The 12,676-nt window shown below is 56.5% G+C and overlaps 1 protein-coding gene across 8 annotated transcripts in view; it reads right to left on the bottom strand.

The window, feature by feature from the left end:
* ANKRD11 (ankyrin repeat domain containing 11) overlaps window positions 1-12,676 on the bottom strand; it is a 122,128-nt gene that overhangs the window by 3,441 nt on the left and 106,011 nt on the right. For all 8 annotated transcript variants that reach the window (XR_011559897.1, XR_011559895.1, XR_011559896.1 and 5 more), the window contains 5 exons: window positions 12,248-12,395; window positions 3,547-10,289; window positions 2,205-2,303; window positions 1,964-2,107; window positions 1,076-1,168 (listed from right to left, as the gene is read on the bottom strand). Coding sequence is in view for 4 of the 8 variants with exons in the window: in XM_070761760.1 (XP_070617861.1) it covers window positions 1,076-1,168; window positions 1,964-2,107; window positions 2,205-2,303; window positions 3,547-10,289; window positions 12,248-12,395 (7,227 nt within the window). In the remaining 4 variants the exon portion in view is untranslated. The remainder of the gene's footprint in view (window positions 1-1,075; window positions 1,169-1,963; window positions 2,108-2,204; window positions 2,304-3,546; window positions 10,290-12,247; window positions 12,396-12,676) is intronic.

Below are 12,676 nucleotides of genomic sequence, written 5' to 3'. Positions count from 1 at the left end.
CCGTTTTATCAGTCGGACGCCTGAACCCGGCCAGACGTTGAGCCTAAAGACCAGGAGGGTTTCCTGCCCCTCAATAGAAGATTGTGCTCTGGCACTGAAAGGCCCTTCAGAGACAGACAGCACATTCTTGGGCCACCGGATGGTTTTTAATTCGTTGGCTTTTGTCGGTGGCGCAAATGAGGCTCTTCCACTTTTACTGTTAAGAGGAAAGCAGGTGGCCACTAAAAACACAGGGACCCTCGAGTTACCACCATTCACTCTGCGGTCGTTCAAAATTAAGATGGTGCCAAAAAAAAGCCACGTATGACCTGTCCTCAGAGCTACAACTAGGGCAGACGAGTCAAGTGACCAGGATTGTTGCGCAACTGGCGTGTGTCATGCGATGCCTGTTGTGGGGTTCTGTAGAGTTCTTGTTCTACTGCTTTTCTCAAAGGCTGCTGCCGTCCACCTGAGATTATTGAGGGTGACCGCGTAAGGATTTTTTGAAAAAAGTAACGAACGCGTGAGTGGATGAATGCTGCATTGTTGATAAAAGTTTCTTGCAAAGCTCCAGCTACACGAGGGGATTATGGACAATCCTGGGCTGGGACCCACTGATTCATCCCCAATTTCCTATGATCAGAATGTTACATGTTCCCCCTCGTTAACTGCCAGGTTTTCTTTCCGCCTGTCTTAAGAGAAGCAAGGAGTGGGACGGGGCCGTATCACGTCAGAGCCACTGCGCGGAAGAGCTGCCCCCTGCCGGAGGGAAGGGCCACAGACCGGCTGGAGGAGACGAGCCCTTCCGGAGAGAGCCACAAAACCCGGCTCTGATCCTCAGGGATTGTTAAACCACATCACACCACAGCAACTGCTGGGCCAGAGCAGCCTTGCCTAAGAACTGGACCCCCAGCTGAACCACAGAGATATTTGGAGGAGGGGGCAGGGGTGTGTGTGTGTGAAGCAATGAAGAGTCTCATCCGCAGGGGAGGGGCAGATCTGAGGACTGTGGCAGGGCCCCCACGACCCCTTCTCTCCCCCCAGAGGGGGCAGCCGACGAGGCCCCCCGCCCAGCCCTGCTGGCTCCCCTGCTCACCTTCATCCGGTCGTATTTGTCATCCACGTCCTGCAGCCACGAGATAAACTGGCGAGCGTTGAAACGATCTCGGACGGATTTGTTTTCATCTCCCTGAGACAAAGGACGAAGGCGAGTTGGGTCTTCCTCTCTCCCTCTCTCTCACACACATGTGTGCACGCACACACACTCTATTTCCTCTAACCCCACTGGCGGGCTCCGGGCCATGAGTGTGCTACTCCCGGGCTCCTTCGCGAGAGATGTGCTCCCTGCCCCCCACCCCCCCTTCCTGAGCTGAGACCCAGAGCCCGGCACTGTCTCTGTGGTAGGAAGTCACACAAAATTCCTTTGGGGGGGTGGGGGGGCTGAATCAGGTCCAGGACGAGCATGACAGACAGCCAATCAATCTCCCTCCCCACCCCCACGGGGCTTTGTGCTTGTGGGTCCGATGCCTGCAATGCACCAGTCAGCTTCCCACGGAAATGACAGCTTTCCAGATCAGGAGGAAGAGCTGCTTCAAAGCGACTGGCCAGCAGGGGGCGCTGCTCCCCTTGCTCTGGGCAGCCTCTTGTGCAGCTCCTCTGCCGCAAAGCAAAGCCGGCGGCCCCTCCCACTGACTCCCCCCTCCCTTTTCAGCCTTTCCTTGCACAGAACTGGGGAGGGGGGCGAGTGGGGGGAGACCCGCAGTCTGGGGCAGAGCCTGGTTCTGCATACGCAGCCCCCCCGGGTGGAGGTCCTTCTGGAGCCGGAGAGCCGGACGACGGAGGGGCTGTGCCGGAGAACCAAGGGGGGGTTGGGGGGCGTGGGAAACAGCCCTCAAAGGGGGGCAGGGTCTCCTGGCAGGCGGCCAGTGCACGAGAGAGGCTGGGCTGCCCCTCCTGCACCCGACCCCCCTGGGCAGAAGCCCACCTGGCTCTCCAGAGGCATGTTGTAGACCTCCGAGTCCAGGAGCATCGTGCAGGCGCTGAAGGGCACGGCCTGGTTCGCGATCGTCCTGGCTGCCCGGCAATGGACTCTCAGAATCTCCTGTTCGCACGACACGATCAGCTTCTCCTGGGGGGAAAGGGGGGCAGCGTTACCAGATGGCATCCGACCCTAGCGGCCCGGCCGGGGACCCCAGGCAATGGCCGGGGGGGTGGGGGGCAGTTACCCGCTCAATGCTGTGCTGGAGTCGCAGCTTCCCCCGGACGGCTTCCTGCTGCTTGAACAGCTCCTTCAGGGGCTCCGCCAAGGACGGGGGAGGGGCGATCTGAAAGGAGGAGAAGACGGGTGCTGGTCTGGGCGGGCGGACGGACGCAGCTGTGCTGGGAGCAGTGGCAGACCCAGCCGGCAAGAGAGGCAGGGGCTGCTCCCACAACCTTCCTCCCTCCCTCCCTCCCAGGCAAACCCAGCCGTGCCCCTGCAGAGCGTGTGGGGCTGGGCTTCTCTCCTCCCCTCGGGAGCCCCCCCCCCCCCCCCCCCCCGCTTTCTCTGGGATTCAACCAGGGTCGGCTTCCCTGGTTCCCAACAGGCCACTCCTAACTTACATGCACCCCATCTGAAGTGAAGGGCTACCAAAATGTTTACTACCACACTGTGGGTGTGGCTTAGGCAGGACACCACCCCACTGCGTTTCCACCCATCTGGGCAGAAGCCCACCCCTGGGCCTCCCCCAACATCTTCGAGCAGCCCCCCCCCCCCCAGCAAAGAACTGGGACTGATCTGAAGTGCTCAACCTCCCCCCCCCCGCTTGCTTTCCACATCACCCCTGCAGGCGAGGGGAAGCCATTCCCATTCGGCCCCACCCAAAAGCAGGAGGGATTCCCCCAACGTCAGGCCTTCCTGAACTATAGGAAGGGGGCGGAGAGGCCTTCCAGCAGGGGCCCCCAGGTTGAAGGGAGAGGAAGCAGGTAGAAGAGCTGCCTCCCCCCCTCCCCCTCCCCCACCCCCAGCTGGGAAGGCTTCACTCTCTTTTTCCTCCCCTCTCACTTTCTGAGAAAAAGCCACAGTATCAGGATTCACACTCGGGGCCTCCTGACCCATGGATTTCTATGGGCAGATAGCAGGAGGGAAGGCAACGGCTCTGCTCTGCTCCTCCCCCTGCATGGCGGGAGGGGGGGGCTGTTTATAAAAACGGCTTTCCCACCGCCACACTGACACAAAGCCACAACCAGCTCAGTCGGATGACAGCTGGGCTTGCTGTTATTTCTGGCAATGTGTCCAATGTGGGTCTAGAATTTCCACGGTCCATTTACTGTAATTTAATTTCCAGGCCCGGTTCTTCAAACTCGCCCTTCCTAGCTGGTGCAATGCCCCCCGGGGCTTCCAGGCAGTTGCTGCAGTCCAGCCCTCCCCCTCCCCGGACTCGGGTTCCAGCAAGGCCCCACGGGCGCCGGGTCAAACTAACAAGGGGAACTGCTCCCACAGGGCTGCCGTGGGCCTAGGGGCTGCACCTGGCCAACCGGGAGAGCCAGGGCCGCTGCCGCCCCCCGTGAAAGCCGAGGGTTACTCACCACAGGGATGTGCAGCTTGCTCAGAGGCTTCCCGTCCAGCAAATAGGAGCCGGTGTAGGTGACGTACTCGGCGTAGCACTGGGGGGCTTGGGGGGTGATGTAGCAGAGGATTTTCCGCTTCTCCTCGATCTTCTTCCGGATCTGCAGGTACTCGAAGTAAGGGTTGGAGCGGTCGCTGTGGTACGGCTCGATGTCCTCCAGCTTGATGGTGTCCACGATGGCGGCCAAGGTCTGCTGGATCATCTCCCGCGTCTGCTGGTTGCTGGTGTTGATCTGCTGCTGGATCTGCTGGCTGGAGCGCTGGAACCGCCGCTTGCGTGGGTGCTGCGCCTGCGCGTCCTCCTCCTCCGCCACACGCCCCTTGGCCCTGGTGGAAGGAGCGGAAGCGGGTGCGAACTCCTTCTCGGAAGCCGCAGCGGCAGCAGCGTTCTGCTTGTTTTGATTGGCCAGCATTTGGGCTCGGTTTCTGGTGATCCGCTGCGGGATCTCTTCTACTTTGGGAGCCTTTGGGGGCTCAGGAATCGGCTTGGGGGCGGACTCTGCAGCCTCCAACTGGACGTTCCCTTGGGGAGCCTCTGCCTGAGAAGAAGCAACCTGGCTGGGGCCCCTGGCGGCCTCTGGAGCTTCAGGGCTCTCCGTCCCATCCACTTGGCCGAAAGAGCCCTGAGGGGCATCGCTGGACATGACAGCAGCAGCCGAAGCGGCTTCCTCCCCACCAGCCTCCGCCTCCTTGGGCTCCAAGTGCCCCAGTTCTGCTGGTGGTGCATCCGGAACCTTCTGGGAGGCCTCTGCGGCTTCTCCCGTCTTCTGCTCTGGGAGGCTGCAGGTCTCCGACCCAGCTTTGGTGGGAGCCTCCTCCGGCCTCTTTTCGTCCCCTTGCAGGTCGGGCTCCCCAGGCAGGACGCTCTCTGGAGTCAGACTCAGATCCTCCTGGACCTTTGCCGACCCCAAAGGAACCTCGGCCTCCAGCAGGGCTGAGGCGATGGCTTCGGAGGGTGCAACAGGGTGGCTTTCTTCGCTGGCCTCCACCATCTCCACCTCAGGAACGTCTTTCGCCTGGAGGGGCAACTCTGGCAGAGAGAAGGGGCCCAGGTCCAGGTCGTCCTCAGAGTTTGCAAAGGGATCCGGCCACGTAATCGAAGGCTCCACTGGGTTTGCAGGAGCGATGCTGCTGTTTTCTAAGAAATTCTTCTCAATGGCATCCGCAGCTTCCACTTGGGGCTCAGCTGGAGGCAAAGCCATGTCCGACGCGTCTTCCGAGACAGACTTGCAGGGACTGAAAAAGACGGTGTCCAACCTGGCCGGGGGGTCCACGCATGGAGCTGGAGGCTCTGTGGACACCATTTCGGGTGGGACTGTCTCTTCCTCCTCCTCCTCCTGCTCCTCCTCCTCTTTTGCTTTCTCGAGCCTTGGCTCCACCACGGAAAGGGGGTAGGAGGGAGGGGAGACGGGATAGAGCGTCTCTGCAGGAATGAAGGGCACCGGTGCGCTGGGGAGCACGATCTCTAGAGGGCAGAAAGGCTTTGGGGAATCGGGGCGATGCTGGGGAGACTTCACAAGCAGCTCCGGCCCCACCGACCAGCTCACGGGGTGCTCAGGAGGGTCGCCAATTAAATCTGGCGGCACTGGAGGAGGGTTCTTTGGCGTAGGCTCCCATTCTGTGCTGCTCTGCTCTGGCTCACCAGAGTCAAACGCGCTCTCCTCAATTGGGGGCAAGAAGCTGGTCTCCGGGGGTAGGATGGCAGCCGTCGCCTGTTGGTCCTCTGTAGCTTCCAAGGGCATGTCCAGATCTTGGGGAAGGGCACTTTCTACAGAAGGGGCAAGCAGCTCGTCTCTGTGAGATGGGGAGGACTTGGCTTGCAGCCCAGAAAATATACTTTCGGGGGACTGGCCAAGGCTGCTAACCGTTCCGGATGTGCAATGCAGGGCCTCCACTTTGGGCGATGGGACTCCATATTCCGGCGAGTAGTATTCTGGAGATAAGCATGGGAACTTCTCAGCAGGCACAGAAGGAAGAGGCATCTTCTCCTCCATCAAGGGCTGGGCAGGAGAATCGTAGCTGGATGTGGCTGGGACACTCTGCTGCCTAAAAAACTTATCTCCGACACTGAATTCTTCTTCCGGTGCCCTTCTAATATCCACAGAGATGGACCGATGGAGATTTGTCGAGGGGACGAGCCTTGTTGGGGTCTGACTTGGGTTCTCAGAAAATCCACTCGAAGGATTTGAGAACCGGTCGAAGAACGATGGGGAACAAGCATTCATGGACATAGTGGAGATGGGGAGGGAATGCTGAGAGTCGGCACAGTCGAACATCAGGTCCGTATAATCTTCGTTGCTGCAAGATGGAGTCCGTGGCGTCTGCATGACCTCTTCGTAGCTTGGGCACGAAACCACCGAGGCTGGAGTGGGAACGCCCGTCGGCCTGTGCTGGTCCGGCCTGGGAGAAGCGGGCAAGTTTTCCTTCAGTTGGGGGCCAGCTATCCAGTCCTTGGTATCCACCCCCACAGCAGGCTGGGCCTTGATCTCGGGAGACGCTATGGGAGCTAGTGGGCCGAGGTCCTTGGGCTTTTTGTCCTTTAACTGAGAGTCAAGAGCCAGTGGTTTCTTGGTAGTCAAGTCCAGACTCTTCTTGCGCATCTCCTCATTGGCTTTGACTTTGTCTTTCAACTTGGGATCGCCGGACCTGTGCCTCATCTTTTCCATCTGCTTCATCCTCTCTTTGTGCCTTTTGTGGCGCTCTTCAATCTCAACATCTTTTTGGCTCAGCATCCTCTCAAAGCTGGTCATCATCAGGTCCCCGTCTCCCAAAAGCTTTTCCCGGGGCCTGACATCTTTTTTGCCGGCCTCTTTGGACAAGACAATTTTGTCGTTTCCGTTGCTCATCTTAAGGCAGTCGGCCTTCTCCTTCTCCTGGGCTTCTTTCAGCCTTTCCTTTGCTTTGAGGTCATTCGGCTTGGAGGGCTCCTCCTTAGGTTTGTCCTTGAGACAGACCGCTTGCGAGGCCTCCTTGTCTTTGGCAAACTTCTGCTCCTCCTTGTGGTGCTTGGAGAGCCCGTCCGGGTGTTTGTCTCTGTGCTTCTCCCTCTCGTCTTTCCACTTCTCTTTGTGACGGTCTCTCTTCTTCTTCTCTTTGGCTGCACCGAAGGAGTTGGAGCTGCAGGTTTTTTCAATTTTCTTAGGAAGTTCTCTTTCGGACTCACTCCTCTCCTTTTTCTCAGGAAAGAAGTGCTCCGTGCTTTTGTCCACGTCTTCCTCAGCCTCGCCTTTCGGGCCGTAGGCACCGCCAAAACCGTCCCCCTCCAGGGCAAGCTCTTTCTCGTGCTGGGCGGCCTCCTTCCGGCTGCTGGAGTCTTTCGGCTCGTCCGTTTTGTCCTTTTTCTCCGCTTTTTCTTTCTTGGCTTTCTCCTTCTCGTGACTCTTCTTAGACGAGGAGGAGGAGTGTCGGTGCCTCTCCTTCTCCTTGAGCTTCTCCGCCAGGCAAGGCAGAGGCAGCGACTCCTTGAGCCTCTCCTCAGAAGGGTCTGCAAGCGAAAGGCCAGGACCCTCGAAGAGACCGCCCAGCACAGGGTCCTGCGTCCGGTCGGTGAAGCTGTCCGAGGAGATCTCGCTGATCTTGTCGTTGGAGTCGTCTCGGTATTCATTGAGGGCTTCTTCCTCCAGCTTCTCCAGCAAGCTCTTCTCTGCCTCCCCACTCTTGGAAGAACGCTTCTCCTTGGCGTACTCCTTGTCCAGCTTTTCCTTGTGCCGGCTTTTGGCCTTCTCTTCCCCGGCGTGTTTCTTTTCTGCCTTTTCCAGGAGCTTCTGCTTAGTCCTCCTCTCCTGGCCAGAGTCCACGGAGACCCGCTCTTTCCGGTCTTTGTCTCTCTTCTCCTTGTGCTTCTCGAGGGAGCTTTTCTCTCTTTTCTCCTTCCCTCCTCCCTCCGAGAGCCCTTTCTCCTTCTTCCTCTCCTTAGAGTCCTTCTCTTTCAGCTTCTCCACAGAGTGGGGCTGCCGGTCAGAAGAATACTTCCGGTGCTTGTCGGGGACGTAGAGCTCTCTCTCGGCCACGGCGCTCTCCTCTGGGTCCTGCAGGCTGTCCTGCAGGCGGTGCATTTCGTTCAGCAGGCCGTCCCCCAGCTTGAACCCAGTCAGAGGGTACTCGTCCTTTTCGTCCTCGCTTTCATCGGTGAAAATGTCGAGGATGTTGTTATACCAGCTCCGCTCCCTCGCTTTTTTCTCCTCCTTCTTCTCGTGGAAGTCTTCCCGGTCGCCAGAGAAGTTCTTCTCCTTCTTGTCTTTGGCCTGATCCAAGGAAGTCTTCCTCTCTCTGTCTTTGCTGTGCGGGTCCCTGTGTCTCTCCTTGGTCTCCTTTTTCTCCTTAAAGCTTTTCTCCAGGTCTTTGTCCTTTGGGTTCTTTTCGGATGGCGTCTTCTCACTTCTCTCCCTGTCGTCCGTTTTGGATTTCTCTTTGTACTTCTCTGTTTTTGATTTTTCTTTCTTGTCCTTCTCGGACGCCTCCTTCTTCTCCCTTCCCGAGTGATGCCTTTCCCAGGCTTCCGAATTTTTCCCGCTAAATTCGGGGTCAGGTTTTTCTTTGAAAAATGCTTCGCAGCCGTAGCCTTTAAACTCCTCCCTGTAGGCGTCTTCTGGCTTAGCTTTGGCCTCTTTCCTGTCTTTAGAGCTATCGGACAATTCCCTCCGTTCTCTAACTAAGCCACTGTCCTTTTCCTTCCTCTCTCTAGAACTTTCAGAAGAATCCTTTCTCTTCTTTTCGGGCAGATAATTGGGAGCGTTTCTATGCTTCTCCGCTTGGTCCTTCTTCTTCTCCGAATTCCTCTCGGTGTTTTCTCTTTCTTTCTTTTTAAGAAACGTCTCTTTTTCATGACGCTTTTCACTATAGTCTCTTTTGTCTTTTGTTTTGCTTTCGCGTTTCTTGTCTTTTATCTCCTCCTTTACTGTTTCAATTATTAATTTTGCCACACTGTCGTTTTTTATTTCTCTGTAGTCCGTCCCTGGGGAATCCCAGCTATCCTCTCCTTTGAAATCAAAAGAGGAGTCAGATGACAAATCCGAAAACCACCGATCTTGCTGGTCATCCGAAAGGCTGAACTTTGTATCCTCGTTTTCCAAAAACTGATTTTTATTACCAAAGTCTTCGAATGGCACTTCCTCCCGGTAGCTTTTCTCTTTTTTGCTTTTTTCTTTCTCTTCTTTCACCGGCCTTTCTCTCTCGGTTCTGCCTGGTTTTTCTTCCTTGGCTTCGCTCTTCTTCTCAGCTTTGAAGGGCTTGTCCTTGGACTTCTTCTTCCTCTCCTCCTTGTGCGTCCGGGGCTTCTCCTCTTTGGGAGATTTCTCCTTGGTGGGCTTCTCCCTCTCCAGCCTGCTGGCCTTCTCCTCCCTGAAGGGTTTGCTGGTGTCTTTGCTCGCCTCCTTGGCTTTTTTCAAGGATTTCTCCTCTTTAGAATTTTTCCCGGCTTCCTCTTTACTCGACCACTCCTTCTCTTCAGATTTAGTCCTCAGAAATTTCTCCTCTTTCTTGAAGTGCTCCCTCTCGTGCTTTAGTGCTTTGAGCTTGTTTTCAACGGGGCTTTCGGTCTCTATCATCAAAGCCTTCTCGGATTTTGGCTTAGAGTCCTCGTAATCAAAAGAACAAGCTTTGATTATTTTAATGTCTTGGCCAGCAGGACACTGGCCTCTCTCCTTGTTTTTGTGTTTGTGTTTCGTTTTATGCTTTTTTACAACCTTGCCCTCCTTGTCCAGCTTTGGAATAGCCCCATCGACGCTGCCATGGAATGAATTCTTCTTCTCCACCACCACCACCGTTGCTGCCGCTGCCCCGTGCTGAGCTCGCTTCTTGGGCTCCTGCTTCTTCCTCACAGGCTTCAAGGACGCCAGGCTCGAGTCCTCGGACGTATAGTCCGACTCGCTGGTCAGCCTGGTCCTTGTGGAATCGGATAAGGAGCTGACGTCCGACCAGGCCGGGGAAGAAACCGTTTTCCAATTGTCGGTCCGCCAGTGCTTGGAGTGGGGATCTGGGAGGGCCGAGCTATGCTTCTGGGAGGCCAGGCTGCCGTGGGAGGAGGCGGAGGAGGCCGAGAGGGAGTTGAAGAGGGACGACTCCTTCAGCACCAGCCGGGAGTCCTTGGCGCAGGCGGGGGGGCTTTGCACAGAGTCTCGGTCGTCTTCCTCGCTCTCCAGGTTTCCACTCTCCGATTCGGAGGAACAAAACTTGTCATTCTTTTTGCCAAACCGAACCTCTTTGCCTTTGGCCTCCTTCTTGCGTTTCTTCTTCACCTTGTTTTTCTCTTTCTGCTGCTTGGCGCTGGGGGGCTCCCGGGCCTTGTTGCTGGCGGGGCTGGGGTGGGTGATCAGGCGCAACTTCTCCCCCCCGCCCACCGCCAGGGCGCCCTCTTCTTCGTCCGATGTATCGGAAAGGATGCGATGAGCGGCTTTCTTTGGTGCGATTGTGCTGTTTTTAGTGTAGGTTTTCACTTCCATCTTGGGGATGGAAATGATGTTATTGGCCTTAGTCTCTTTCCTGTAGTCCTTCTTCAGCAGGTGCTTGTCGTCGACGGGGGGGACCCTGTCCTGCTCATCGTCCTCGTCGAACTCGTACTCGTCCTTCACGGGTGTGGCAGCCTTGGGGGCCTCCTGGTTCTTCCCCTTGTGCTTCAGACCCTTCTCAAACTCCGAGTCCGTGTTGTTGCCATCAATGGAGCTGGAGGGCGCAAACGACGGGGCGTCTTCTTCCTCCGAAGTCTCTGCAAAAGCAAGAACACCACGGCGGGTGAAGGGAGGCACACCTAAGCACACCTAGGCAGCGTTCTCCACAGACACCTGCTCACAATACCTGAGTAGACAATCTATCTTCCGTGCGTAAGGCATAGCTGGGGCTGCTCTACCTATACGGAGGTCCGAGGGGTCCTCTGGGGTAAAAGGCCAAAGCTGCGCAGGGACTCAATGGCTGGCATCCACTTGGCGCATCTGGGCAGAAAGGGGGCAAATCTATAGTAAGAGCTGCTGCTGGGGACAACATCCGCTTCTTTCGAAAGGGGGTCTGCGGGGCCAACCCAGGGCTAGAGGCGCAGTGCAGCAGCCCTGCCCTCATGTCCATCAAGGGACCCCCGGGGCGCGGCCTCTGCAGCAGACCGAGAGGCCTCCGTCCCTGGGGTTTCGCTTCCACAGCTGCAAAAGGTGGAGCACTGACACTTAATATTTACAAGGGCTTCTAAAAGGGCTCAGCGTGTGCATTTATCTCAGTAACCACTACAATGCTCTTGTAAGCGGGACGGCTCTCATCCCTTTGCTGCAGACCCTTAACTCCTGGAGTGAGGAGAACTTGGGAAGAGGCATTTTGGGTTCGTTGGGGAGACCAGAGTCGGACTGGGGATTTTCCCCTTTTCTGGGCCACTAGTCACCCTTGGAAATTACTTTCTAAGTCTGCAAAGCTTCTTTCTCTCAGAAAGATCACTATGCTCCCTCGTGGGTTGGGCCATCGTTCGGGAGGGGATGGGGGGTGATCACCGTAAGGGAGGACCTCAATGAAGCCTTATTTCTCCCCTCCCCTCATCTGATTTCTGACCGCTGCCACTGGGGGGTTTTCTGCCAGAGCGGAAGCTTTTCCTGCCTACGAGTAATGGCCTCGTGGAGGGGGTCAGCCCAGCGTCCCCCACCACCTGTTCCCAGACGGCCTTAGAGGCTCCAGAGCTGTCCCAAGGCCCCTATTTGTGTGCCTGGGCCATGCATCTCCACATCACTGCTTGCACCTCTAAGTGAATGTGGAGATGTGCTGGCCACTCTCTGCATCCCCCCTCCCCCCACTCTCCAAGAACAGGGGAGTGTTTCATTCAACCAGGCCCATGACACTTAAGTCTTCCCTCTATCTGCATCCTGATGTTGCCGTGTGTTTTGCAAATGGCCGGGAGTGCAGGAATGGCACCGTCTTGGCAGGGATGAAATTGGCAGCTTAGAGAAAGGATACTAATCCAAGGTCTCTTACTCCATTATTGCCCCAACTCCACACATAAAATGCCAGTACAGCTTCTCTACAGAGCAGAAAGACAGGTGAGAAACAAAACACCAAGCTGGACTCTCAATGGAACTGGTCCTGACCCAGCCTCTGTCTCTGGACAGCCCCCCTTCTTGGAATTGCTGGCTAAGAATTCCTGGAATTGTAGTTGCAGTCCACTTAAAAGCCCGCAAGGCAGGGGGAGCCGCCCTAGAGAAAGGCTGCTCAATATCCCGACCGCTGGACGAAGGGAACGGCCTCTCCTCTCCGGGATGCAGCTTCTGCATGTGGAGCTTCTCCAGGATGGGCAGTGGAGACCCCAGGGGCACAGCGTCCAGGTCAATCTCGCCAGGGCAGTCATGGCGATCCTGCGACACGTGTGTCAAAGCCCACAGGGCACAGTGTTCTGAATGGCACACCAAGCCCCAAAGAACCACAACTGAACTGGGGCCAGGGCCACGGAAGGGAAGGACTGGACATTCCTGAGCATTACGTAAATTGGAGGCTCTTTTCACAACCCGGGACCAACAGCAACAGACACTATTCCTGAAGGCAATACTGGTCAGTGGAGGGCGAAGGACGCTTGGACCAATCCCACAGGCCTTGTTCTATTCCACCAAACCACCACCCTTCCCCATGCCTGTTTAGAGCTCTGCACCCCCCCTCCCCCCCCACAGGTGCAGAGTTTCCGCCCCACCTGCCGCCTCTCACCTGTGGAGCTCTCTTCACTGGAAGGATACGTGGCCTTTCCCAAGAGCAAGTTCACCATGGTGGGGGAGTTGGCCACTTTTAGTGGCGTCTCCCCCCTCCTGTTAAGTTGTTGAGGGTTTCCTCCGTAATGTAACAACAATTTCACCACCTAACGAAACAAAAATCTCAGTCAGGTGCTTTTCACCAAGAGAAGGTCAAACAACACAAATTAAAGTCAACTTCCCTACCAGCTTGTATTAATGGAACTTGAAATCTGCAGAATGTAGATCACAACTCAGAAGAAACACACTTGTCCATACTTCACTCAAGCCCCCAGCTCCTCCTTTGTGGGGGAAAGTCTTTGGAGGCTATGGGCAGCCTCGGTCTGATTCGGTGAAAAAAGCCTCCTTCCTGCTTACACCCCTCGTGCCCTGACCAGGCCGCTCTGCC

The sequence above is a fragment of the Erythrolamprus reginae genome, chromosome 9, assembly GCF_031021105.1.
Source record: "Erythrolamprus reginae isolate rEryReg1 chromosome 9, rEryReg1.hap1, whole genome shotgun sequence".
Taxonomy (NCBI): Eukaryota; Metazoa; Chordata; class Lepidosauria; order Squamata; family Dipsadidae; genus Erythrolamprus; species Erythrolamprus reginae.
The sequence above is the reverse complement of the archived record's forward strand: the minus strand, read 5'-3'. Positions and strand labels throughout refer to the sequence as shown.